Source organism: Ptiloglossa arizonensis, chromosome 1, assembly GCF_051014685.1.
Source record: "Ptiloglossa arizonensis isolate GNS036 chromosome 1, iyPtiAriz1_principal, whole genome shotgun sequence".
Lineage (NCBI taxonomy): Eukaryota > Metazoa > Arthropoda > Insecta > Hymenoptera > Colletidae > Ptiloglossa > Ptiloglossa arizonensis.
Genome location: NC_135048.1, coordinates 34,606,568 through 34,633,338, shown reverse-complemented (window position 1 = coordinate 34,633,338; position 26,771 = coordinate 34,606,568). Strand labels below are relative to the sequence as shown.

The 26,771-nt window shown below is 54.9% G+C and overlaps 1 protein-coding gene across 3 annotated transcripts; it reads right to left on the bottom strand.

The window, feature by feature from the left end:
* Positions 1 to 661: 661 nt before the first annotated feature.
* On the bottom strand, positions 662 to 26,771 carry LOC143149032 (uncharacterized). Of its 3 annotated transcripts, none has more exons than XM_076316017.1 (3): positions 26,098 to 26,771; positions 2,966 to 4,123; positions 662 to 1,852 (listed from the first exon to the last, which is right to left on the bottom strand). In XM_076316017.1, exons 1-3 carry the CDS (start codon positions 26,198 to 26,200, stop codon positions 849 to 851), a joined length of 2,265 nt encoding a protein of 754 aa, XP_076172132.1. In that variant the 5' UTR covers positions 26,201 to 26,771; the 3' UTR covers positions 662 to 848. The 3 variants fall into 3 exon arrangements, with proteins under 3 accessions (XP_076172132.1, XP_076172150.1, XP_076172141.1); XM_076316035.1 differs by having other exon boundaries at positions 3,050 to 4,123; XM_076316026.1 differs by lacking the exon at positions 26,098 to 26,771 and adding an exon at positions 23,461 to 24,237.

Here is a 26,771-nt window from a genome sequence, read left to right as displayed (position 1 = left end):
GCATATCCACGAAAAAAACCCGCGAGTAGGTACGTCGTTAATTCATTAATATAAAAAATACGTATGGGAGAATAGACGAGAATTCTTCGTTGGTTGATACAGCTTTCTCGGTGCCAGCGGGGATCTCGACGAGGAACGACGACGAGGACGAGAACGGGTCTGGTCGCGGTCTGGCCCTTGTCCGTCCGTAACCCCTTGCGATCGCGCGTGCTCGTCGATTCGGCCGGCCGCTCGAGGTCGCCGAGCGTCGTTACCCCCACCAGGGCGGCGAGATTCGACGAGCGGTGGGGGTTAAACGCGGGCCCGTGCGGTCGAGCGGTCTCGATCCGACCGTGGTCCTCGAGCGGCTCGGGGGAACCGCGATCGTCGATCGGTCCGCGACGAGCACGGGACCTTGGAAACGGAACGCGGTTCGAGAGAGGGAGGGAGACGGAGAGAACGAGCCGGAAACGGGACCGGCGTCGTACGTCGATTGAGCGATCGTCGACGTGGCTCCCCTCCGCGATAATATTATTGCACACCGGCGTCGCGTCCGTTTCGAGGAATCGCGTCGGGACAAGTGGCGACCGGTGCGAGTCGACCGGTTGCTCGTCGCTGCGATCGTCGAGGCCCCGACTAGCTGGCGACGCGTTCCGAGGCTCTGCGAAGCAGCAATGGAACGAGGAAAGTCACGAGTAAATGTACGATAAATGTCACGGGTAGTGTTGCTGGATCGGCTGCTGGCTGCATCGGTGCGACGCGACGCTCGACGCCGTCGTTGTGGCGTCGGTCTGTAACGCGTGACCGAAGCATCGCTGAAACCTCAGCGGTATTCCTGCTTGCTAGTAGGCGGCAGGATGGACGGTTAGTCACTGCGGCGGCAGACCGGTCGGTGGTTTGAACTCGCCGGCAACGGAGACCCCGTTCGCTTGTCCCGGGAACTGCGCGGTCGAGACCGGGGGCTGATGATTGAACGCCGGCGCGTAACATTGCGGGAAATAGAGCTCGGGCTTGACCACCGTGGGCGTGAGTCCCCGCGGGACCGGGACCGGGCCCAGACCGGCCGGCGTACCGGACGGTTTGGTGTCGCTGCTCGAGTTCCTGCGCACCTTGGCCGCGTGCGGATTCATGTGGTTGTCGATGTGCTTCTTCACCTCGGGCTCGGTGGCGAAACGCCGCCTGCAGTTCGGCATCGGGCAGCAAAACGGCCGGTCGCCCTGGTGGGTGCGCGTGTGCTGGTCCAGTATCGCCTTCTGACGGAAATCTTTGCCGCACTGTTGACACTTGTACGGTTTCTCACCGGTATGGATGCGCAGATGTTGGTTCAGTATGGTGCGCTGACGGAAGTTACGGCCGCAGTACACGCAACCGTACGGCTTTTCGTTCGTGTGGATGCGTAGGTGCTGGGTCAGGTGGGACTGTTGCCTGAACCTCTTGCCGCACTCCGGGCACGGGTACGGCCGTGACTCGATGTGTATGCAACCGTGCTGCAGCAGAGTGGACTTTTGCTTGAACTCCTTCTGACAAATCGGACAACGCACGTAAAGCGGCATCCCCGCGGAGCGACCGTGTTGTATCACGTCCGGCAAACAGCCCTTGCTACCGCCCTGTTGCTTGATGTATTGGAGAGCACCGAAGCTGCCCGTGCCACCGGCGCCGAACACCGCGTGATTCCCGCCCTTCGGGTCTTTGAAGTAAGCGGGATATTGGATGGAATTCGCGTCCGGCGCCGGACTGAACGCGCCCGACTGTGTGTCCGTGTCCCCGAACGTCGACGCCACTTCCTCCTTACCCTCCTCCGGTGGAAACGGAACGTCCTGGGGCCAGAGTGTCGGCGTCATCCCGTTCTTGAAGATCAGATGCGGGCTCACGTCTGAAACAAACACGGAATACCAGTTCATCGACGGCCGACCCCGTGCGCGATCGTTGGAGGAATATTTTGTTAGTCGCCCGGACTACGGTACCACGGACCAGAAAAAGAGTAGGCCAACTAACTACGGTGGTGTCGACGAATTGGACGGGGACGGGGGCGGGGGGCGGGGGGCGGGGGGCGGGGGGCGGGTGATCGTGGACCAACTTTGCGGAAGAAGCTACCCTCTTCTCGTCTTTTCTTTTCCCATCCACGCGAGTCGACGAGATACCAACGACGAATCAACGCGAACGTTCGTCGTCTCCTTCGGTTTCGCGAGAACGGTCCGCGATACGATCGTCGCGTTCAATGGGAACGTTACCGTGTGGACGGTTCGGTTCGGTTCGGTTCGGTTCGGTTCGGTTCGGTTCGGTTCGGCGTTGGAGCGGTCCGCGAGAATCGCGTAAACGTCGCGGTGAATTCGAACGATGCAACGTACTTGCGGAGGACGGAACGACCATGGACCAGGAAAGCTCTACGATAGATCGGGGCCGTACGACGGCCAAGAGGCGACGGGACGCAGGAGGGAGGCTCCTCCATCTCGCGGCTCGGCGGCGCTCTCGCGTCCAGCTCGACCGTTCTCGATGTTTCGGTCGGCGTTGGCCGATACCTCGTTCGACGTCGAACGAATCTTTTCGTCCGCGAATCGCTCGGGACGAACGAGGGGACGGAACGTTCCGCCCGTCGGGAACCGACGAAGGAACAAGCCAAGGAACAAGACGGATCAAAGAACCGGATACGAGCGAGAAAGAGAGAAGAAAAAAATGAAACGAACGAGATGACTGTTAGTACAAAGTCTCTGTCGACGAACGAGGAAAAGTGGTAAAACGGAGAGAAAGAAAAAAGAAGAAAGAGAGAAAGAGAGCGAAAGAGAAGGGCACGACGACGGCAAGGATAAAGATGGCGACGGTATTAAACAAATATATGTATGTATATATAGAATGACGACGACGAAGAGACGATGACGATGGTGACGACGGTGGCGGTGGTGATAGTAACAGTAAGAACCGGTGAATGGGTCAGTGTGGTTGTGGTGGACGCCCTCTGGGAGTCTGGGAGGCAGAGAGAAATGCTCGCCTTGGTGTGTGCGGACGTGCTGATTCAGGATCGCCTTCTGACGGAAGTGTTTTCCGCACTCCGGACATTGGTATGGCTTCTCACCCGAGTGGATGCGCAGATGCTGGTTGAGGATCGCACGCTGCCGGAACGTACGCTCGCAGTACACGCAAGCATACGGCTTCTCGTTCGCGTGTATGCGCAGGTGCTGCGTTAGGTGCGATTGTTGCCTGAACCGCTTCCCGCACTCTGGGCACCCGTATGGCCGACTGTCCGTATGGATCCGCTCGTGTTGCAGCAGTGTCGACTTTTGCTTAAAATCTTTCCCGCAGGTCAGACACTTGAACAATCGTAGATCGCTGTTCGCGCCCTTGCCCGACTTGCCGCTCTGCTGTACGATGTCCGGCAAGCCGGTCGCCATGTTCGGTGCCCCGGGGCTCGCGTACTGGTGAGCGTCCAGACTCGGCCCGCCGTCCCCTTGACCGAGGGACGTCAGCATCACTCCCGGTTGCTTCAGATAGTGTAACGCGGAGAAACCGCCGGGCGTTAGCATGTGAGGTGGCACGGACGGCGACGGATGGGGCCTGGCCTCTTTGAAGTAATGCTGCGGGTACTGTTGCAGCTCACCGGCACCCGGGAAGCAATCGCTACGGTCTACCTCGTGCGGCGTCAATTGTTGCTGCGGCGAGTGATCCTGTTGCTGCGTTTGTTGCTGCTGCTGCTGCTGCTGCTGCTGCACTTGCTGCTGCTGTTGTTGCTGCTGCTGCTGCTGCTGCTGCTGCTGTTGCTGCTGCTGTTGTTGCACTTGCTGTTGCGTCTGTTGTTGCTGCTGCTGCTGCTGCTGTTGCTGCTGTTGTTGCTGCTGTTGCTGCTGTTGAGAGGTGGCTTGATTCGATTGTATATCGTCGTCGGGTGGGGTTAAGGCTTGAGGCTCAGGCGGTGCCGAGGGGTACGGTGAGGGCACGGGAGAGGCCAACGAAGGCGGGGGACCGCTTTCTCCCTCGACAGGGGGACCACAGGCCTGCTGTGGACTGCCGGACGAGGAGGAGCCCTGCTGTTGCTGTTGTTGCTGTTGCTGCGGGTACAGTCCCCCGTCCTGGAGAGATCCCGGCCCCGGGCCCCATTGCCCCTGGGGTCTCTCCATGTTGTCCTTGTATAATACGTAGGGCGCGCCAGTATCTGGAATCAGACAAGTCGAACGAACCTTTATCGATGCGTGCCCGTGAAAAGTAACAAGCGTCCGCCTGCTTTGTTTGGTAAACGGGAGATCGGTGGGGATTGGACTCTCGATCGTTATTGAACCCTGGGAGGACTTTCCGGTACGGAGCTTGGGCCGTTCCGCGCTTCTAGGTTACTCGTGCACGGTGTTACTCCGCTTCGGTGGCGCGTTACACGCGCCCGTACTCGCGAACGTTTCGCGTCGTTCGTAGGATTTCGATCGATTCGTACGAGATTTTCTATCCGGCGCAACATCGAGTTCTCCCCTAGGATCGAACGAGTTCTTCGTTTCTCGGGTTCCTTCTTCGGTAAAGCCAGTAGGTACAAGGAGGGAGCGGTGTCACGAGGTTCGAGTTCGTTTCGACGCTCGGTAGTTTGCGTCTCCGTGGATGCTCGGAGCGTACGCAAAACGTATCCGTGGAATTGATATCCCCGGGCGGTAATAAGCCGGTACATCGGATCGGTAACGGAAACGAGGCCGTATCGTCGACACGCGTCGAACGTTACGAGCAACGATCTCGCACGGTGTTCGATTCGACGCGGTCGTAAAATTTCGAGACGACGGGATCGATTTATAATACGGGTAAACGAAGGTGAAAACGATGGATCTCGCGCGTTCGACGTATCGTCGCGACGATCGTCGTCGCCGTGGTCGTCGTGGTCGTCGTGGTCGTCGCGGTCGTGGTCGTCGTTACGAGGAACGGGACGAACCCTCGAATCGCTTCGATCGGCAACGGCTAATCGCGTTCCCTCTCCGAGCGGAGAGAGACTTTCGAGCAAGTAAAACATTGTATCGGATCGGTTCGCCGCGTGTACACTTTCTACCACGTTGAATCGACCACGTTCCTGGTCACGCATGGTCAGATACGTCCGGTTCGAGCTTCGCAAGTTCAACGGCTGTTATGCAGGTCGGATGCACGCGGGGATACACGTCCGCGCGAATGATTTATGAAGTGTTCCCGTGTATCTGCGATGTCGAATCTCTCTGCCCTTCTGTTCGCGCGAAAAGTTCGCTCGGCGTCTCCTCCGTTGCTTCTCTCCTTCGTGTTTCTCGCGATCGTGGGTGGCGAGCATTTTTTTTCGAACGTTAGAATCGACTCGGAGTCGCTCGGAGCGTTGTTCGTTGGTTCGTTCGTTCGTTCGTTCGTTCGTTCGTTCGTTCGTTCGTTCGTTCGTTCGTTCGCGGAGGATTGGAGTATCGACCGCGCGGTAGAAGGATCCTCCTTTGAACGAGGACGCGTCCTCGCGATCGTTTCGAATCTTCGGCAAAGGGATCGCGTAGCTTCGGTATCGGTGGTTTTCGGTTTCGATCGGCGCACCTGTCGCGTCGGCTCGCTCGAGTCCGTCCAACCTTCGAAACAATAGACGTAGGCAAAAGGGGAACCGAAGCGAGCGGAAGATCCGGTTTCGAACCGTTTGTCCGGTAATTCGCACCTGGGACCGCGCTCTTTCCTCTTGCCTCCGCGCGGTTACGTTTCTTCTCGAAAGAAACGGACGATCGAACCTCCTTCGAAATCGAAAGAAAAAAAGAAAGAAAGAAAGAAAGGTTCGCGCGGGGCCCGCGGATTCGTCGGTGCGTCGGTGACCGATCGCGGCTAATCGCGCACAGTGCTCGCGTTACGAGGCGAACAACGATCCGCGCGGTTAGCACCGGGCACGGGCACGGGCACGGGCACGGGCACGGGCGCGGGCGCGAGCGCATCTCGCGATTACGGAATTCCCATTATGCAACGCGTACACAAAGTATTCCGTTTTATCGGATTAATTACCTCGCTCTTTATTCCATTCTTTCGTTTATCCCTAGCGGGCGGTAAACGCTACTCGCGTACGCGTAACTCGCTCGGGCTCTTTCAGGCTGGTTTTGTTTTTGCGTCGGGTGTATGACGCATCGACGGATTATCTTCGTTCCTCCGTTTATTAATATCGAGCACGCTTTCTTGCGTACGCTCCGCGCCCGTTTACATCCACTTTTTCGCCTCCCCGCCCCCGTCGCTCCGAAGGGAAGATACGTATCTCCGTGGCGGGCGCACTCGCTTTTGTTGCTCGTTCGCGGACGATACGTTTCAGCAGCCGCGGTGACAAGTGTCGTTGAACCCCGGGGCGGAAAAAGATACGATGATGACGGCGGCGACGCTCGCCGAGTTTCGACCGCTCGCCGCGTACGCGAGACATCGAGAACCGCGTTCCTCGTACCCGACAACGTGGAAACGTTTACTCGGAACGCGACTCTCCTTCGGAAATTTTCCCGCTCGCGAGGACCGAACGCGTCCCGAGCGTTCCGGAGTCTCGTTCCAGTCGTCGAGACGATCGCGTCGGATGTCGTCGCGCCGATGCGGGACGAGCCACGGGAGCATTTCTCTCGTGACAATTTTTGCCATCGGCCGATATCTCTGGGATACGATCGATGCGACTCGACCGCGTACTGGACACGATCGTCACCGGCGATTGCACCTCGAACGTATTTCTCGCTCGTACGCGTTCCCTTTGTACGAGTCTCGTGGATCGCGGAGAGACGGGAGAGCCACGAGTGAGCTCGAACGAGCTTCGAACCGGGGAAATATTTACTCGAAAGGAAGCCGATTTACGCGCGACCGCGAGTGATCGCGAGACGATCGATCAAAGATCGACGTCGGTTAATATTCCCTCGAATTCGAGGCGAGATCTCCCGACGCGGAGGTTCGTCCCTCGTTTCAACGTTTCGTTGCTTCGACGGGGAAACGGAAGGTTTTTTTAACGATCGTTAACGCGCCACACGATTAATATAAGCTCATCTTCCTCCTCGCGAGGAATAGCTCGGTTTTCTCTAACGCGCGTACGAAAAGGAACGATTCCAACGTTTATCGCGCTCGGTTTTCGACGCGCTTGTTCGTCGCGCGTTCCACGATCACCGAGCGTACCGTTCGAGAAATCCGTTCGATTTACCCGCTTGGAAGATCTCCATTGTCGATCCACGGAACCAAAGCGTCGCGTTACGCTCCTCAGAATTTTTCCTCGGCGAATCGAACGAATCTTTACGAAAACGATCTCCGGGGAGGAGTCGCGAGCGTTGTCCTCGAAATCGTCCGACGATCCGATCGATCGTCGGTTCGCCGTAGTCGCGTACAGCGCAACTTTTCCGAGCGGACTCGAAGCGGTGGTTCGTCGAGTACTGTCCCTCGAGCGAGGCGAGGAAAAAAATAATTTTCGCGCGGATCGTCGGATCCGTGGCTCTATCGAGAACGCTTCCACGCTCGAGACGGGACGACTCGCGGTGGTGTACGCGAACGTCCGACACCGATTTATTTTTCTCTCTCCCTCCACTCGCCCCCTCGAGGCCCCCTCGAGGCCCCCTCGAGGCCCCCTACCCCGGTTCTTTTCACTTCCTTATCGCGCGACGTCAGGATTGATCGGTCGCATCTACATAATATTATCGCTTATTTATTCGGCCCGGCTGTTGCTGAAACGGCCTCTCTCTCGTATCATTAATTACGTTAATGAGTCCGCGCGATCGTAGACGTATGTTTGTACATGTGTTTCGTATAATCGATAAACAAGACGCGAGATTTGCATTAAAGAGACGCGAACCGGAAACTGGAATTCGCGGGCGGAACGATTCTCGAGTGCTCTTTTTTCCCCTTCTCCTTCTCCTTCTCCTTCTTCTTCCACTTCTACTACTCGTTCGTCTTCGTCTTTTCTTTCTTCCACTTCTTCTTCTTCTTCTTCTTCTTCTTCTTCTTCTTCTTCTTCTTCTTCTTCGTCTTCCTTTTCGTCGGTTTCTTCTATTTTTTCGCGCGCGTCGACGACGCTCGAACGACTCTTCGAGTTAAATCGATACACGCCCGACGCTTTCGGGGATCGAGAAACGCGACGTAACCGCTCGCAGTTGTTTCTTCGTCTCTCCGATGGGTAGAATCTCGGGGAAAAGGAACGAAGAGGACCGACCGGGGAAAAGTAACGTTCGGCTCTTTGTATCGACTCCGCGGTTATGTCGGAGCGTTCTCTCGTCCGAGTGCCGTGGAAACGCACTAAAAGGATAAACATGTACAACGATTTCGGGACGCGTGATCCCCGAGTCTCGAAACTCCTTTGCGATGCCCGCGAGACCTCCGAGTAATCGCCCACTTTTCGTTCGTCTGAAGGTTAATCGGTGATTTCGAAACGGTGGGTACACAAGGTGTCGTCGATCGTTCGCGCGGGAACGAAACGCGAATTTTTCGAATTTGCAGCGATCGTTTCGCGAATCTTCGAGACCGAGCGAACAAAAGCGACCGCGTTGGTACAGTTTCTCGTTGGTGAGTTTCGCTCGTTCTCGACGAACGGTTTACGAGGAAACGCGACTCCTCTTTCGTTACTGCGAGAACGAGAATCGAGAACGATTACGAATCGAGTTCGATCGACGACTACGAATCGAGTTCGATCGACGACGACGATCGAGTCGACGTACGCGTTACCCGAGCTAAATCGAAAATACTTTCGCCGTTTCGCTGGTTCCCGGGCCCGTGTTTCAGCGCAAACGCTCGGCCAAGGTTACGAGCCTCGTTACAAATTTCTTCTTCCGTTTTTTTCCGTTTCTTCCGCACCGATGAAGAACGATAACGGTACTCGGTGGGTCTGTTTCGTTCCGGAGTCGAACGAGACTTGAGAAATTCGAGCTTGTTTCCATCGACGCTGTATCTATCGTTCGCGCGAGTACTTTCCATCGCGCGACACCAATTTTTCGATTGTTGGAAGCTCTCGGAGTATTCGAAAAAATTCCAAGAGCCACCCGAACGAGTACGTAGCAAACGATTTCCTCGAGGAAGAAACGTAAGGGAAATTTCGTCGTCGTTTACCGAGACACGCGGGAAACTGCGCGTCGTGCAACGTTGATCGAGCATCGTTGGTGCGTGCACGGTCGCCTAACGGAAACGGGTTCTCGAATTTTTCCCGAATTTACCGATAACCGAGCTAGTTCGCCGGCCGCGAGAGCGGTTCTCGCGTCTCGACGGGTCTTAGCGTTTAAACGACATTGGCAGCGAGCTCGCCGACCGAGCGTGTGCAATTTTAAACGAAGGCTCGCTCGCGCCGCCTCTTGCCGCCTCCTGCCGCCTCCTGCCGCCTCTTGCCCGGCCGCGGCGAAGGTTGATATACAGATTTCGCGGTGAAGGTCGGTTTACAATATCCGGTATCCGAGGTTCGGTATTCCGAGAGTATCTATCCGTGCTTTCTCTCGAGGCGCACGCCTCCTCTGCGATACATCAGACTGCGCAAAAGTAATTGCCCACCGTCCGACGGAAAGTACAAATTTATCCGGGTTTTTGCTCCTTTTCTTCTTATCGCATCGTCGCCGGTGAAACGTACCGCGAGCTCAGCGAGTAAGAATCTTTTCCTCATCGATCGACGAACGTACGGATCGTTCGAGCATCGTTTCGCCATCGTTCGCGCGAACGAGAACGAAATAGTGAAAAAAAAAAAACAAAACAAAAAAAACGATCGATTCCGTAAACGTCGTTTTCGTAAAAATACCGAAAGACGCTTTCCGACCGGTCGCTCGATTAAAATGTTTACGAGCGTCGATAAACACGAACGTTCGTAACGTTGCACCTCGCCCGTGGAAAGGCTTTGTTGTTTTCCGTGCGAGCGATCTCTCGGTTGTTATTCGCGCGACGGTGGGCCAACGTCGGAAACACGTTTCCTTACGAATCGTGGAACGAGGAATTCGACGATTTCTCGACTTCCGTCCCGCTCGCGTCTCGTGGCTCGCGCGAGAACTCGTCCAACGATGAACGAAAAATTCGAGCGTCGTCCTGGTGGTCGTGGACATATAGTAGTCGTGGTCGTGGTCGTGGACGAGTTTTGTTCCGCGCGTGGAATCCGCGGTCCCGGCGATGTAAAAATAAGCGGCCCGTCTCGTAAATTTAATTGCGAAAAGGCGAGAGGGAAGCGCGATATTTTTCGCGTATGCGAAACGCCGCTAGCGGCCGGCCCGAGAAACAGGATTCCCGCCGCGACGACCAATAACGTTTCCTTTAACGTTGTTTTGATACATATTTTCCGGACTCGGTTTCGGAGGTCACTCGGTTACGACACATTCCTCTCGTCTGAATCGTTACGGACCCGTGGCTGCGTACCAGACAACCACGGCGACAACGACGACGGCCACGGAACAGTACCTGTTGTACGGAATCGCGTTTTTTGCTAAGGACGATCAAAAGGAGACGTATACGTCCGCCGGGGAATCCCCGCGCGCGCTCTGCCTCGTCCCCTTTGCTCGTACCCCCTCCCCTCTGCCTCTCTCACCGACTATCCTCATCCCCCCTCCCCCCGCCCCGCTCCGCGCGCCCCTCCTCCCTGCCGGTCTTCCTCCTTCTTCTCTGACTGACGTTTTGGCGTGCAACCGGTTTGCCAGCAAAGGAATTTCTACGAAATTAAACGTCCGCGATAAAAATATGACCCGGCTTCGGCCGTCTCGCCGATAAATTAGAAGGCTTTCGTTCTAGATCGTCGTATAAATAAATATCAACCGGTCGGCCGGTACGCCGTAAATACGGTGGCCCGTTACGGAAAACGAGACGCAAATTCGGTGAAAACGCGGCGAAATGGAAAGGGACTTTCAACCAGCGAGCGAGCGAGCGAGCGAGCGAGCGTCGCGCGGAAACGTTCCGCGAGGATACTTCTTCGCGGATCCTAGCAACGATCGAAATCGAGCATGTTCTCCCCTTTACGGGACGATAAAATTAACCTAATTGCTAGGTTGGGTTCGGGTCGAGCGCGACCGAATCGTAAATAAAAGGAAAGATTTCCGTTGAAACGTAATTCACCGTGTTATCGCGATCGCGAAAACGGGCCAATTAACCGCGGCCAACACCGCGAGCATTGAATTATTCATCGAACGTTTGGATACGAGGGAGTAAATTAATAATCGGTCCTTCGCCTAAACGGTCGTGGTCAATTTGACGCGAGAGGTCCAACGACGACGACGACGACGACGACGACGACACCGACGACGCACGGTCTCCTCTCGGATTACGCCGGATTACCGTTTCACCGAACCGCGATTACCGGAACTCGACGTAACGTTGAATCAACGAAAAGTTTGAGTGCGGATCAAGGACGAGCTGCGGCGAGTCTCGAACGAACGACCGTCGTACCGGTCGAGTAGCTCGCGACGCGAGTCGTTTCGAGTACGCCTTACCGACGGAGGATCGAACGAATCGGGCACCGATATCTCCGAAATCATGAGGGGCGGAGACACGATCGTCGCTAGCGCGAAACTCGCGTCTCGGTTTCCGTCGCGTTCGTTCGAGGCGGCGAACCAGCGAGCGAGCGAGGAACGCTCGAACGAAAACGGGCACCGTGGTACGGGCTCGTGGCGAATTGCGTAACGTTCCGTCCGTACAATTTCGAACGACGAAATTGACCTCCGTAATCGCCTCTACGCCTCCGTCCATTAAGAAACTATCGCCACCGTGCGCATCGTTCGCGAAGTCGTTAAACCGTTTCGATGTTCCACGATCGGCGAGCGGCAAAAATATCGAACCGGTTCGGCTCGCTCTCCAACCGGGACACCCTGTGTAACGAACAACGACGCGACGAGCTACGCGTCGGGAATCGTCGGCCGGATAAAGCCGGGGTATCGATACTTCATCCGGACCCAGAGACCCGAGAGCATTATCACGGCGAGTGAAAGTCCGCTACGTCGTTATTCACGGCGAAATGCGTTCCACTTTTTTTTTGGCCGTGGTTCGAAGCGGCGCGAAGGGAACGCCGGTTCTTGGAAGAGGGAACGCGAGGCGATCGACTCGGTCGTTCGAGTTCGACGCGTTGGTAAAAGAAAAAGGTAAGGAAAAAAGAAAGAAGTCGGTGCGCGCTCGTTCCTAGTCGGTACCGTGTACGTGCGCGCGTAGACGAAACAACGCGGCCAGCCGGCCGGCCCGATTTTATTGTCGCGAAAACCCCGGTAACGCCATTAGGCCGTGCTATTGGAAGACCGTGGCGATGCTTTCGTCGTAAAGAACGAACGGCGTTCGTTCGACGTTCGTTCGGCGTTCTTCCGCACCGATCGACCAACGACGCTCGCGTATTCCGATAAGTTCCAACGACTCGCTTTTATTAACCCTCGGTTTCTCGTTGATCTTTACTACTTGTGGCTCGACGAGCCGGCTACGCGGCACTATCGACTTGGAAGCGTACAACTCGGAGATAACAGCGGGAGGCGGGCGCGAGCGGTTCTTTCGTTGGTTTCCACGATTCGCGGAGAACGCACGAGAGGTTGTTTTGTCCTCGTACGCGGCGACACGTGGTCGCGAGTCTCGGGCCTTCCTGGATCCGGAAAACCCGAACGAGCTCGTCGGCCGTAACGTTCGCTCCTCGGATTTATCCGTCGGTGGAACGCTCTTGGAAAAGGGATCGTTCTCGCCGCATCGAGGCGCCACGGTACACGCTTTTTCCAAACGTTCGGAATCTTCCGCGAACAAAGTTCCTGGACAACCTCGACGTTAAAATTGTTTCGTCGAGGAGATCGAGCGTCGGACGAGCGGAGCGTTCCCCGCGCGACCAACCTTTTCACCGTTCTCCGATCGAAAGCGACCGAGACGGACGCACCGAGCGTTCGGTGCAACGCTCCGCGAGGGAAATCGTCGCGTTCGAATTTCGAACAACTTCGGATCCGAGGGAGCGTTCACCGCGGTACTCGGAGCGCTCGATTCGAGAAACTTTGGCGCTCGACGAAGTATCCGGTATTCCGTTCCAGAGGCTCCGTTGCGTTTCAAAAAAGTGTTACTCGCGCGGCGTTCTTCCCGTTTCCGACCATTTCGATCGTTCGGGAACCTCATCGAGTACACTTTTCGAAGATTCCACGTGGTTTTCCGTCACGGATAGTTTCGTTCTCGTACGTAAACGTTGAAAAGTGGTCGATCGGGCCGTTCGCGCGTCCGGGAGTAAACAGCTCGGGCGTACGAGTCCCGCTACGCTCGACGAGACGAAACAAAGCGATTTTATTCGTCCGCGTCGGGCCGTTATTTCGACGATTCGATCCGCGATTCGAGCGTCGCGCGAGCCGGCCCGATCCCGTTGACGATCGTTCTCCGGTACCGTGGGCAAACCGGATGATTCTTTAACGAGATTCCGAGCGGGTAACGCGGCACGTTCGTCGCGGGACATTAATATTTTCTCGCGTTTCATTGATTTTGCAAATTTCGCTCTTGCCTCCGGAGGGTCGGCGGAGGAGGAGGAGGAGGAGGAGGTGGCGGTGTTGGAAATTCGAGCGCATTACGACCAGCGCTCGCTGCTTCCCGGGTCCTTTTTTTTTTTCTTTTTTTTTTCCAACTTGCGTTTTTATCGCTACCGGTTTTAATCGAGTCACGGTTAACACGGGGCACCGATTGGACGCGAAAATTTGGCAGAGTCCGTTGGCGGTCATTGGATTATCGCGGCTGCGTATTCGTTCCGATTGCGCCTTATAAATTCGAAATCACCGCTAATGAAGCGGTCCATCGGGGGAGGAAAGAGAGACAGAGAGATAGAAAGACAGAGAGAAAAATAAAGAGAGAGAGAGAGAGAGGAGGGGTAGAAAAATTGAACGAAACGGATCGAGGGATTTCGCGAGTCGTTCCGTCGCGTATTGTTTTTCGCGGGAACGCAAAGGTCGTGCCGCAGTTGGCCGCAATCTTTCGGCGAACAGACGTACGTGTATATACGTACGAGCCGCGGTTAACGAGATGAATTGGACGATCGAACGAGTCGAGTCTCGAGACAGCGCACGGCGAATCGCATCGAACTCGCGGCTAAACTCGCGCCACGGTTTCGAATTTTCGTTAAACGTTTCTCCGTTTTCGAATTCGCGAACGTTTATCGGAACCGTATTCGATTCCTTCGATTCGAATAAATTTGCGCGTTACCTCGACAACGAGGAAATAAATCCAAGATCGGAAAATAATTGGAATCGGACCCTCCCCGATCAAGAGTGCTCGATTTTCGTCAAAGTTACATCGCATCGTCGCAAAATCGAACATATAGAGCGCGCGCGATTAACAACACCAGGGGTAACTCGATCCCGTCGAATAGTTTGGCAAACTTTTCGCGAAAGCTCCCGAGACCGATCGAATTCGAAGAGCGTACGCGTTAGAGCCGTCGGAGCGGCTTCGAGCCGAGTTCACCGTCGAGAGGAGAAGAATTTTTGTCGGTGGTTCGGCGAAACCGGGGTTCCTCCATCCGTACTTGCGTCCGACCGTTTCAATTACCGGGAAATCCTCGGAAGAATTACACTGGTGGCAGTTTCCCGCGAGTTTCCAGAACTCGTGGAACCTCCTATGGAAAACATCGGCTCGAACGATAAGACGCGAGATATCGCGGTGCTTCGGAGAAGTTTACGTTCCCGCATGATACCCCTTGGTTGATTTATCGCTCGGTCCACCGAGTCACCGAGCGACAATAAACTTTTTCCTTCCGTCCGTCTCGGTTTCACCGCGGTCGGTGATCGCGAGTCCACGAGGGCCTGTTTTCTCCGCTCGCGTCGTCACTCGCTCGCTTCGAATGCGTACCATGGAAAAATGTTCCTCGTTCTCCAGTTTTCGTTCACCCGAAACGGAACCAGAGAGCACCGAGCGAACGGACGCTCGTCGTTGGAAATCACGCGCGACGACCGGTCCGTGTAAGCTCCGTTCGTCTCCTCGATCTTCGTTAAACTTTTGCACGAGTCTACGTCGAACAGGGATGTTCACCTGGCGGTGAATCTGTCGGGAAATGTCGCTGGCCGGTCGATGGATTCCGTTGTTTCGAGGGAAACGTTCGCGGATCCTTTCGATCGCTTTTACGTTCGACACCGGATGAAACCGTATCGAACACCGTTCGAGCCCTGGAACGCGTCGGTGGGCTCGTGTCGTCGACGGATTTGCCCGGAAATCTTGAAACCCGGCTCGCGAACCGCGTCGAACGCGCTCCGAATTCACCGAGACGAGCGCGAGTCGTTGCTCGAACTCGGCTCCAAACGTCGAAAGTAGATCCACGGGGCTGGTTCGTTTGTCCGGTTATCAACCGAAACGAGACTCGCTTATCGCTTTCATCGGGCTTTCCTACGGCTAAAACAATCGGCTTATGAATTATTCCAAGGATATAATTACGGTCGATTCTCGAACGGGGCGCACCTGCGCCCGATCGAACGTGCCCGATGCCCTTTTCGTTGCGAACGATTACGCTACGCCCTGTCAAGTTCATTGAATGCTAAACGCCCCGCGATAATTGCCATCGGGAGACAAAGCGGAGGACTTCGGTAGAGGTATTTCGCGCGTCGATTAGAAAGCGTTCGCGACCCGCTCGGACGAAAAATCTTCGCTTGCCGCGGAACCGGGGAAAACTGGCACGCTCGTACCGAACAGGAAAAATAAAAACGAAAACGAACGTTAGAACTAGAGTCCGGAGCGCGAAAGAGCGCAGGTGAAACTTTGCCGAGTTGCGCGGGTTCGATTCGGTGTTCGAGAACCCGAGAGACCGGACGATGTTGTCGTCTCGTCGACGACGATGGAATTTCATCGTTGGAGGAACGACGAAGAGAGGGGTAAACGACGAACCGGAGGAACGGACGATTCTCGAGGAAACTCGAATGCGGTGAATTTTCGAATTCGATTTCCCGCCAGGACACGCGAACACGGAACCCCACCTCGGGCTCTCCTCGGCAACGCAAGAAGCGTCCCGTTTGACACAGAGCCCGCCTCGACGATATCGTTGAACTCGAACGAGCGGGGAGCGGAGAAAAAGTGAAAGAAGAAGAAGAGGAAGAAAAAAAGGAAGAAATGGAAGAAAAAAAAAAAAGAAAACCGGGTGGAGAAAAAAAAGAAAAAAACGAGAGCGTCCCAAAGCTTTACAAAGAGCTTCGGTGCGAGAAGAGGCGAAGCCATCGGGGCAGGGGGTGCGGGGGGTCAGGGGGGAGGCGAGGAGGCGAAGAAAGAAGGAAGAAACGGAATAAGAAGCGAGCACGAGCGTCTTCGAATTCGATTTTATGCTCTGCGGAGAAGTTTCGCGGCACTCGAGTGTATATATTGGCGCACTCGCTAGCGAAGTGGCGTGCTCTCTCGACGATATCATTGATTTTTCGGAAATGACTGCGCGATTACGTAGCAGAAGGCGTCTTTACGATTTGTTTTGGCGGCGAGGAACGCGTAAAGAGAAACGAGGAGGAAGAAAGCGGCAACCGAACAGCGAATGGAAAGGGAACCGACCGCCGAGGGGAAGAGCCCGCGGAACACGGAGGGGAACGCGCCAGAGAACGAAAGAGAACGAGAGAGAACGAGAGAGAACGAGAGAGAGACCGCGAGAGAGGGAACCAGAGTGCGAGAGACAGAGAGAGAAAGAGAAAGAGGAACGAGTGCGGGAGAGAGAAAGAAGGAAATGGCTCGTGGTTACGCATGCGCGCTTTTTTCGTCGGACAGCATTTTTAAAGATTTTTCCTCCCGTAGCAGCTTGCAGATTTAAGTCGCCGGGTCGATCCCGTCGATTCTCGAATGCCCCGAACCGCCTGCACTTCGTTACAACGCGCGCGCCGCCCACTGCCGGCGACCAACGCGAGAATATTTTTTTTTTTGTACCACCGTTCCGTACCTTTAATTCGCTCCTTGAAATTCGTCACCGACGAGCGTGCGTGGCACTTTGGAAAGGCAACGGTGGACGGACAGAGAGAGAGAGAGAGAGAGAGAGAGAGAGAGAGAGAGAGGTGGTGGGGGAGAGGGGGCCTTCGGATAACGTATTTGCAAAAAGTGCCAGGATTCCGACGCTCCGCTATCGATTCGAAAGGCCTCTTTCACCGACGAACGAAAGCTGTTTGCACACTTCAACGGGGAATACAGGGTGTTCCTAACGCGAGGGGACAAACTTTACGTACCAACGTGCATACGTTTCCTCCACTCCCTCGTAACGATAAACAAACATCCCGCGAAAACCGGTCAACTCTTTCCTTTTCGCGATATTTCCACCGAGACGGAAACACCACCGCGTGATTTTTCGTCGAGATTCCGTCTAGGGTTTACCGTTTGCTCGCATTTCAAGCGTTTCTTGTTTTCCAACGGATACTCCGGGCCCGTTTCTCGACAGTGTTCTCGGTCGGTTTTCGACAATTGAATCAATTTCCTCGCGAGAACGCGACGCGTTCATTTTCGAGCACGCCTCGACTCGTTTCGGTGAACGTCCTTTGCACAGGAACGCGGCGCACGAGTCGTGGATATCTTCGAAAGGTTTCGTTATTTCTTCGGGGCGGCGGTTGATCGCGATTCGTCCGGCACCGAGCGACCGAAGGTCGCCTTTAATAATTCGGCCGGGTACGGGCGTTGCTGAACGCGTAATTCGTAATATCGAATCGGGTCGAGTAACTTTCGTTTGAACAACTGTTCGAGATAATCGAAGCAAACTCGGGGAAAGAAGAACGTGGAATAATATCGGTAAACGGTTCGCGTCGTTCTCGCGACGATTCGTGAATCCGTGCCACTGCGAGAATTTTCGAAAGAGAGTCTCGAAATGTTTCTGGACGATGGTCGCGTGTTCGCGAAAAGTACGAAGGACGGGCTCGCGACAAAATTTGAAACGGATTGTATCCACCGACGAAGAAAAACGTTCGTTTTCGGTCGAACGCGCTCGAACGGAGCCGCGTTTTCGAGCCGAGTCTCTCGATGGACGACTTTGAAAAATTGATCGGACGAAATTCGTACGATATAAATTTCCAAACGGTGCGTACCGAGTCCAAGTACATCCACCGTGGAGAGACGAATCTCTCCAAGCCCGATGATATTCTGTGTTTTCATCTGCAGCCTGCTCGAGTTTCTGGATTCGTCCGGCGCGTAAATATTCGCTAAAAGTTTCGCTCGCCGCGATACGTGCGCCGAGCGGAGCGTTTCACTTATCGTGATTAATTCTAAATGCGTGCAAAAAAAAAAAAAAAGAGAAGAAGACGAAGAAGAAGAAGAAGAAGAGGAGGAGATAAGGGGACCGTCTCGGTGCGAATTGAAACGCAACGACGATCGAATAATCGGCTCGTAACCGCTCCGATTCGACACCGCGTATAACGCGGTTACGAAGTCTCCGTGTCGTCGCTGAATCTTTCCCCGAGCGTATCGCGCGGCACGTAAGCTCGATCCGGTTCCGAGCGAAGAAAGGAGCTTTGCACCAGGGAAGAACAATTCGGAGGAGAGCCGGTACGAAGACGCGCGAACGACGCCGCGGCCTCGAATCTGGCTACTTTTTCGATAATTGGCGCGCGCGTCTCGACGAAGATCCAATTAACCGGGACCGAGACGCATCGCGAGCGGCCGGTGGCTCGATGGACGACGATAGAATCCACCAGGGACGAACTCGGTTTCGTTCAACGGGAGAGCTCTCGCAAAATCGCGAATCGCTAGAATGTCTTTGCTCGAAAGTCCGCGGGCGCTTAATTGACCGAGTGAAAGCGACTTTGTGGCCACTCAAAGTGAAGGCGCTGTCTCGATATGCGTGCAATAAAAGAAAACATCGGATGCTGCTCCAGCGACCGAGAGAAAACCCGATCTCGCCGATATTAGACGAGACGCCCAGTTTCCTCGCTGCCGGACAAATTATTCGTCGCAGCTTCGTCGAGAGAGAGATCGAACGAGAGAAAGAGAGAGAGAGAGAGAGAGAGAGAGAGAGATTGTACGATGGTTTCGCGAGTCGTTCGTACGCGGTGGCGTCGGTAGAAAGACTGTTTTCGTAACTTCGAGCAACACGTACCGGAGCCACGGTTGCCGTTGGTTTAACGCTCATGAAAACTTTATGAGAAGATTAAGGTCAGTTTATCGCGACGATCCCGCGATCCCCGAGTTCGGCGACGAAATTTTCTGCTCCCGTAGCGGTACGAGTCCGCGGTGCTCGACTCGCTCGCGTGTTCGGTTATCGCGAGGTCCCGGCTCGTTGGAACGCGTCGCGTTTCGTTCGACAACGGGACAGGGAACGATGGAACTGGACGATGACGCACGTTACCCGCGGGGGGAAATAAAAAAAAAAAACGCGTCGTTCCCTGCGACGAATCTCGTCGCTCCGACGAGAGAGCTCCTTTCCCTCCGCGAGAGCGGCAATCGGTCCCGCGGAACAATGAAAAAGATAAACAAAAGGGGGGAGAACTGTTCAGCGAGTAGAACTAGGAAAAAGTTCATTGACGCGTCGTCGGCGAGTGAAAGCATCAGGTTTGTCCATTCAATTAGCCTCTCCCCCGGTAATGCTCGCGCTCTCCGCGGCGCTCGCAATAGGAATGAGTTATTGCATCGGGGAATGCGCTTCTGAATCGGCAGCCGTCCGACGCGCGTATCTGCTACCACTTGCGAGGGGACCGCGCGAAACCGAGCGTTCCCGGCTCGCTACGAGGAAACGAAAAAACGCTAGACCGACGCTCGGTTCTTTTGCAACGGAACCTGCATCTTCGAACCGTTCGATCTCGAGTACGCGAATCGCCGACTCGCGTTCAAATCTACCAACGCTTCGACTCTCGACGATCGTAAATACGCGAACGGATCTACACTTTGCGCGCGTTCACCGAACGGTGGCGCACCGTCTTTTCGAACGATCGAACGACCGATCCGACAGCTACGTTTCTCGTCGATCGATGAAACTTATCGAGCAACCTGTTACGAGAGAAATATTTTTTCTTTCCCGCGATACGAGAGAGAGAGAGACCAACGACGTTCACTCTGGACTCGCGTAGCATCAACGGGACAGATTACGTCCGATATCTCGGTAACCGTAACTCCCATCGAAAATTCGTACGGGGCGAAAAAGTTTGGAAATTCGATTCCCGAGGAGTTTCGTCGTACGCGTTTCTCGCGTAAGAGTAACGGTAAACGAGGTATGGAAGATTTTACGGTCGGCGCCTCCCGGCGACATTCCCTTCCGGCAAAAAACGTTGCGACGTCGGGTATCTCGTAAACTATCGAGCGGTTTCGCGCACGGGCGAGCGCGAGTCTAATATTATTCGGTTCTCTACCTACTTACGGAGTTTCATTGAGATCGGTGCGGAATAGTGCATGTGGTCCCCTCGTTGGTACACCGGACGCGATGCGGCTCATTCCCATTCCGAATCGACGGAGGATCGGTTATTTCGTCGCGTCCTTGCACGGCCACGGCGAGTCCGCTCCGCAGCCGCGGACTTAAGATTCTCCGGGAACGCGGCTGATTTAATCGTACGCGGATAACAATACCCGCGGCTGCACGCGACTGGGCATATTGAACTTTCGCGTCGTGAGAAGAAATAGAAATGGCCGTTTAGCCGATAACGCCTCTTCTTCGCCGGCTGGGAAGGCGCGAGATATTTTTTTTCTCTTCCTCTTTTGTTGGAGAGAGGATTCGAGAGGCGGCTTAATCGCTCCGTAACACCTGCGAGCCGGAGACACGTACCGTCGAGGAAATATCAGATTCGCGAGAAATTATCCGCTTCTTTTTTTCTCCTTTTCGCTGCCAACCGACCTACGTATATGTTTATTAATGTTTCGTTCGAGACTCGTCCCGTCCCGAGGAATCGAACGACGGTATTTATCGGAGACGAAATATTTCGCGAACGAGAGGCTACGTACGTACGAGTTCCCTGCGTCCAAAGCGTTGGCTTCTCGCGTGCTTTCGAGGCTCCCGTCGGGGTGCTCTCGAATTTTCCAAAGTGTCGAACGTCTCGGGATAGTCTAATTAACGAGGGTGTGTCGTAACGAGAGAGAAAAAAGAGAGCGTCGTCGCGTTCCCTCGTCGAGAATTTTGCCCAAGTCGTACGCTTCTCGGGTCGTTGAACCGAGTGTATCGAACTTTCGCCTTGTCGAAAGAAATAGAAAAGGTGCTTTATCCGCGACTCCGGTTCCAACAACGATATATTCATATTTGTATCTTATTTTTTTTTTCCTCGTCGGAGGATTCGCGAGTTCTCGACGAGTTCTTTTTCCTCGATTCGAATGCTCCGGTTCGTTCGAGTAACGCGCGCGAAGATCGAGTTCCGCGCGATGAAAATTTCGAGCTCGTCCGTTGCGAGCCAAGAAACGCGCACACGCGTAAAAGCTACCGCGACAGCGTGCAAATCGCAACACCCGGGGCGAAACGATGATTTACAAGGAATCGTTCATAAGTCCCTTTTAATGTCGGAACGATCGCACGTCGGGGCTAAGTTTAGCGATAAAGCGGCGCCAGAATGCGTCCATTGTTCGGAGCTTTCGCGAAAGCTCGAGAAAAGACCGCGTGGCGTTAACCGAGCGTGCACGTTCGGCGAGCGGATCGGCGATGTTCGCGAGTCGCGGAATAAAACGCGATTTCGTCGACGGATCGTAATTCTGGGCGCGAATCCTTTCGTTTTCGAACGAGTCGAATTTTCGAAAAGGAGAGCGATTCTTTTGCGAAAACGACTCGCGAGAAACTCGCGGCGACGTTTCCTTCGAGATGATCGTTCGAGGTATCCGATCGACCGTCGAGGTGATCCGGAAGTAATCGCGCGAGGTGTACGACCGTCCGAGAATCTCGGTTCGCGAGGTTTCGCGGATAACGGAGAGCCAGCCGCGTTCGAGACGCTCGGTCCTCGAGTTCTCGCGACGTTGGATTTCGCGGATCGTTTCGAGGAGGTCGGTTGCGTTCTTCGTCGACTCGGTCCCCGAAGAGTTCGAGGGGTTGGAAAGAGGGCGCGCGAGAGGGGTAGAAGGGAGAGAGAGAGAGAGAGAGAAAAAAAGAAGCGTATTGGCAGGACGACGCGGCACTCAGGAGTTAAAATCACTCGCGGGCTCGCGGAATACATTCATTTGCAAGAGCAAACATTCCCCGCTATTTATCGAGTGTCAGAGGGAATACCTGCGGCCCATTTTCGTATCGAGCGCCGAAGGGACCAGGCGTAGCGGCGGCGCGGAAGGCAAAGAGACGAAAAAACACGAATCGAGCGCAACAAAAACATAACTTTCCGCGATGGCGGCGCGAAGGGTGCTCGAGAAACGAGTGGTCCTTCTCTAGTATTCCATCGGTGTTATATAGCTCGTCAGATCGAATGTTTGTTTTCAGAAAAATAGACAGAAACGAGACGGGCGCCGCTGTTAACGCTGCTAGCCCCCGTGTAGTACGCATTGACGAAGCCCGAAACCCGTCGCGCGACCGCCACCGCGAGACCGATCCTTTTATTTTATTCTTTTTTCGGCTTTGTCTCATCTTTTATTATTCCCAACCCCCGGTGGACGCTTTGTTTTTTAATACTCGTCGTCGTCGCCCGACGAACGGACCCTGGTTCGCGATCGATCGTCCTTTCGCCCCCGTCGCGTCTTCGGAGCCGATAAGAAGTCCTTGGCGACCTTCCGCACGCGATACTTACGGAGCGGAAATAAATTTGAATAGTCTTCGGAAGCGCGGCTCCGATCGACGACAGCTTGCGCGAGGATTCTACCACGACTACTACGAAGACGTCGACGAGGAGGAGGACGACGATCAGCCCCGTTTTATCCTAGGAACGCGACGTCTACCAGGAGCGGCGACTTTATTCCTCCGCGCGTTTCTTAACGCGCGAGGAAATCGTCAACGTCGGCTTATCCGAATCGTTACGCGAAACGAAAATACAAGAGCCAGTCGACGGCAGAGGCGGTAGAGGCGGCAGAGGCGGCAGCGGCGGCGGCGGCGGCGGCGGCGCGCTTCGACTTTCAATCCGGGCGAGGTTAAGCGAGATCGTGGAAGCGGATAGAGTCTTGGCACCGTACGAGCGAAGATAAATCAACGATTTATTCCGTTCGACTTGCGTAGCCTAGCGAGCCGTGCTCACCGTGATCCGCAACGAGCGAACAACAGAATCCCGATCCGCGGACGGAGGACGTTCGCGCCCCGCGAAAAACGCGGATGAGCTCTCTCCGCGTCGAACGATCGCTGATTTTCCGCACGCAAACACGAGCCCTGGCTCCGCCGCGTCGATTCTTACGTTCTCGTTGATACGGAGCAACGCTCGCGCGCTCTTATCGTCAGAAGTCACACGATAAACCCGTCGACGTTTATTCTCCAAATATACGCGCTTCTCTCTCTCCTCGTCGTCGCGGAGTTATTCAATAAAAAAAAAAAAGAAGAAAGAAGAAAAAAAAAACACAACGTACGAATGTTAAACCGCGACTAGCCGGAACGCGAGAATCTCGATCGTAATTTCGCGTTGTTTTTCGGTGCGGATCGATCGAGCGGAATTCGCGACAATTGTTCGTTCGGCGCGAGAGTTTATCGCGCCGATACGCGGCGTTCGACGCGGTCGATGGGTGTTTGGAATTATTTAACGGGAAAAGGAAAAAGGCCGCGCGACGCGACGCGACGCGACGCGTCGGACGGTTTCGTTGTAGGGTATCTATCGAAAAATTTAGCGTGACAAGTACCTCTGAAATAAGCAAAGTTCCACAGACCGATCATGTGTAGCTCCGGTGGTCCAAGTTGGAAAGCCGGTTCAGCGGGGCTAAACGAAAACCAATCGTTTTATTCGGCGCGATTGACTTTATACTGTCCAATAACGATCCCGGGATCACCAGCCGATATCCTCGTCGTGTCAACCAGCGAAAATGATCCTGTTTCGATGACGACGCCGAAGAGGAATATCGCGATAAACCTACAGCCAGAGATAACGTTCGCTCTTGCCGGTCGATAGCCCTCCCTTTTTTTTTTTTTTTTTTCTTTTTCCTCCGTTTCAAACTAGATTACAATTCGACGCTTCATAGAACGGAAACAAGGGAATCTCACTGGGCAGCCGCGGCGATTTTCTATTCCGTTTCTCCGCGCGAGATTTCCGTCGCAGGTCCGCGTCGTTCCTCGATGCTTCCCGGACGTTGTTGTCCCATCGTCTATGGGAAAGTTATTGCTCGTCGTTGGCGAAATTATCGCGGGCGAAAATAACGTTTCGACGCGGCGTCGGCGTCGACGTCGGCGTCGGCGTCGGTGGCGGCAAGATCGCGTGGCAGTGTCGCGATTGTGGCGAACAAAGCGAGCGTTAACGCGGCGGCGGTTCCCGGACCGTAGCGATAGAACGCGTTGGGGCGTACGTAATTACATCGGAGCGAGTTCGCTCCGAAATTTCGCGCACGGTGAAAGAAAACCGTGGTTGTTTCGACGCGAACGCGAACGCGAGCCGCTGCGTTCGAACGATGATCGTCGTCGAGTCGAGGCTCGAGCTGACTAACGTTCGCCGGGCCGATCGCAACGAGGAACGTGCGAGCGCGATTCACATGTCGAGAGTCTCGGTTGCCCGCTATCTACTCGGCGAAAACTATCGAATCGCGACGAAAGCGTCCCGTTCGCAACTGGTCACTGATCCGCTCGTCCACGTCTACGGTAGCCAATACGGTGCGGATTCTCTCACGATCGAGCATCGTCGGATCGGGAACGAAGGCGGCCGGGATCGCGAGGCGCGAGCTCGCACGGTCCACGGGATCCTCGATCGGCGATCATCGTCGGTGCTACTGCTCGGTGCTCGCCGCGATCTCACGCGAGGGCCGTTCTCTCGGTCACGAGCGGCACGATCGTCGCTAGTTCTCCTCCGTCAGCGAATGTTCACCTTGACCAGGCCCGGTGTGTAGCCGCGATCGACCACGTCGGACACGAGCGTGCACGCACGCGGGCTGCCTGCGACGAACGACCAACGACCAACGACGAACGACGCGCGACGCAACTACGCCGGGACACGCGTTAACGCGATCAGAACGATCAGCATCCGAAGGACTCGCGGGCTGCGAGTCCACGGACAAAGAGAGAAATCGTCGCGCGACACCGAACAGTATCCACGAAAAACTTATTCCCGGCCAGAGAGAGCAGCGTTTCGTCAATCTGCACTGGCGAGACGATAATTTCAGTGGCGATTAGATGACCCAACACCGACGATAGGAACGAGACCGTATTTTGCGGATCAGCGTGCGCTCTCTCTCTCTCTCTCTCTCTCTCTCTCTTTCTTTCTCTCTCTAACTATCTCTCTCGCTCGCTCGCTCGCTCGTTCGTATTCGCTCGCTCTCGCTCGTTCGCATTCGCTCGCTCTTTGCTTCTTTCTTTCCTTCCGTCTCTATCTATCTCCCACTCCCGTGCTTCTCTCGCTCGCTGTCTATCTCCCCCTCTCCTCTCACTTTTTCCTCTCGCGCGTTTTGCAAATCGCTCGAGTAAACGATCGCAACGAACGACGAATACACCGAGATTCTTCCACGGGTCCCCCTTGTCGTTTCTTTCTTTATCTCGGTCGATTCGCGCGGACCCCCGGATGCCCCCACCCCTGCTCCCCTAACGCCGTACTGTTGTTGTTTGTTCGCGTTAACCGGTGCTCCGTTCCGTCAGCGGAGCTACGAGCACGGAGCGTGGTTTTTCAGCCGGGATTCGAATCGTCGAGATTCGCTCAACGGTACACTCGGACGAGTCGCCTATCTAAGCGCTTGACCTTGTCCAGCGCAACTTTAGCGGCGATCGGACGAGAAACCGCGGGGCTTAAGCACTGTTTTCACGACGGCTGACGCTCGGCGTGGTTCCGCGGTAGCGTGCGTGGTGCGCACACGAGTTTAGAAGCGGCACGTGTCTAGCCAGCGGCGTGTTTTAATCGGTGTCGGAAGAGCACTTCTGCTAGTGGGTGCCGGCTCGACTGTCTGCCCGTTGTACGTACGTACCCCGTACGTTGTACGTGTGCACGCGTGTGTGTACATTGTGGAGGAGGCGGTGAATCAGGAGGGAGAGGGACAGAGAGAAACCAAGAGAGAGAGAGAAAGAGACAAAGACGGAGACAGAGTGCGAGGTCGTGTGTGCGTGTAAGAGAGAGCCAAAGCGGGAAGGAGGGAGGGCGGGAAAATTCGAAACCGCGCGTACACACAGCGCGCGCTTGCGATGACGTCGTCGTTTTGGCAAAACGTGGACGACGCACAGGTGGCCAAGCGGGTGCGTGACGTGATTTCGATTCGAACGACGACGAATGGGAAGGAAGAACGCTCGGATCGACGGTAGGACCTCAACGACTCGTATACATCCCGTAGAAAAAGACGATTGGTACTCACCGGCGTTGTAATATTCCTTAAAGTAGCGTGTCGCCGCACGCTGGACGATCGAGTAATACAAGTTCACGTACGACGTCGACTGGTTCTGTGCGGAGAGCGCCATTTACACTGTTTTTTGGTCGCGCGTGGATCACCGTGTATGTATTATTTTATATATAGATATACGTATATATATATTTATATTTATATATATATACGCGTGTACATGTACGCGGGTAGGTATGTATACAAGGTATGTAGATTTCGATACGGCGCACGTTCGCGTGATCACGGGCGGCGGGCAAAGATGACGCGGATGAACGACAAACGCGCGAAACGTGTCCCGTCGTCGGCTCGTTTTCCTTTCTTTTGCGCGCGCATGTGTCTGTCTCTCGGTGTATATGTGTGTGCGTGTGCGTGTCCCTGCGTGCGCGCGCGTGTGTGTATCGTGTGGGTGTTCTTTTTTAAATTCTTCTCGTTTTACGTCGCGATCCCTCCTGAGATCGTTCCGTTCACGCGGCCGTGAAAAACTTTGGAAAACTTCTCCTCTCCACGTTACCACCGGTCCTCCCTTTTCGATATTTACGTTCAGTCCGTTTACGGCCTTCGAGCAGCGAGACGGTCTCGCGTGCCGGCAAGAGGCCCGCGACTTTAATCCTCGGCACACTCGCTTTCGGGTTACCCGCGCCGGTAGA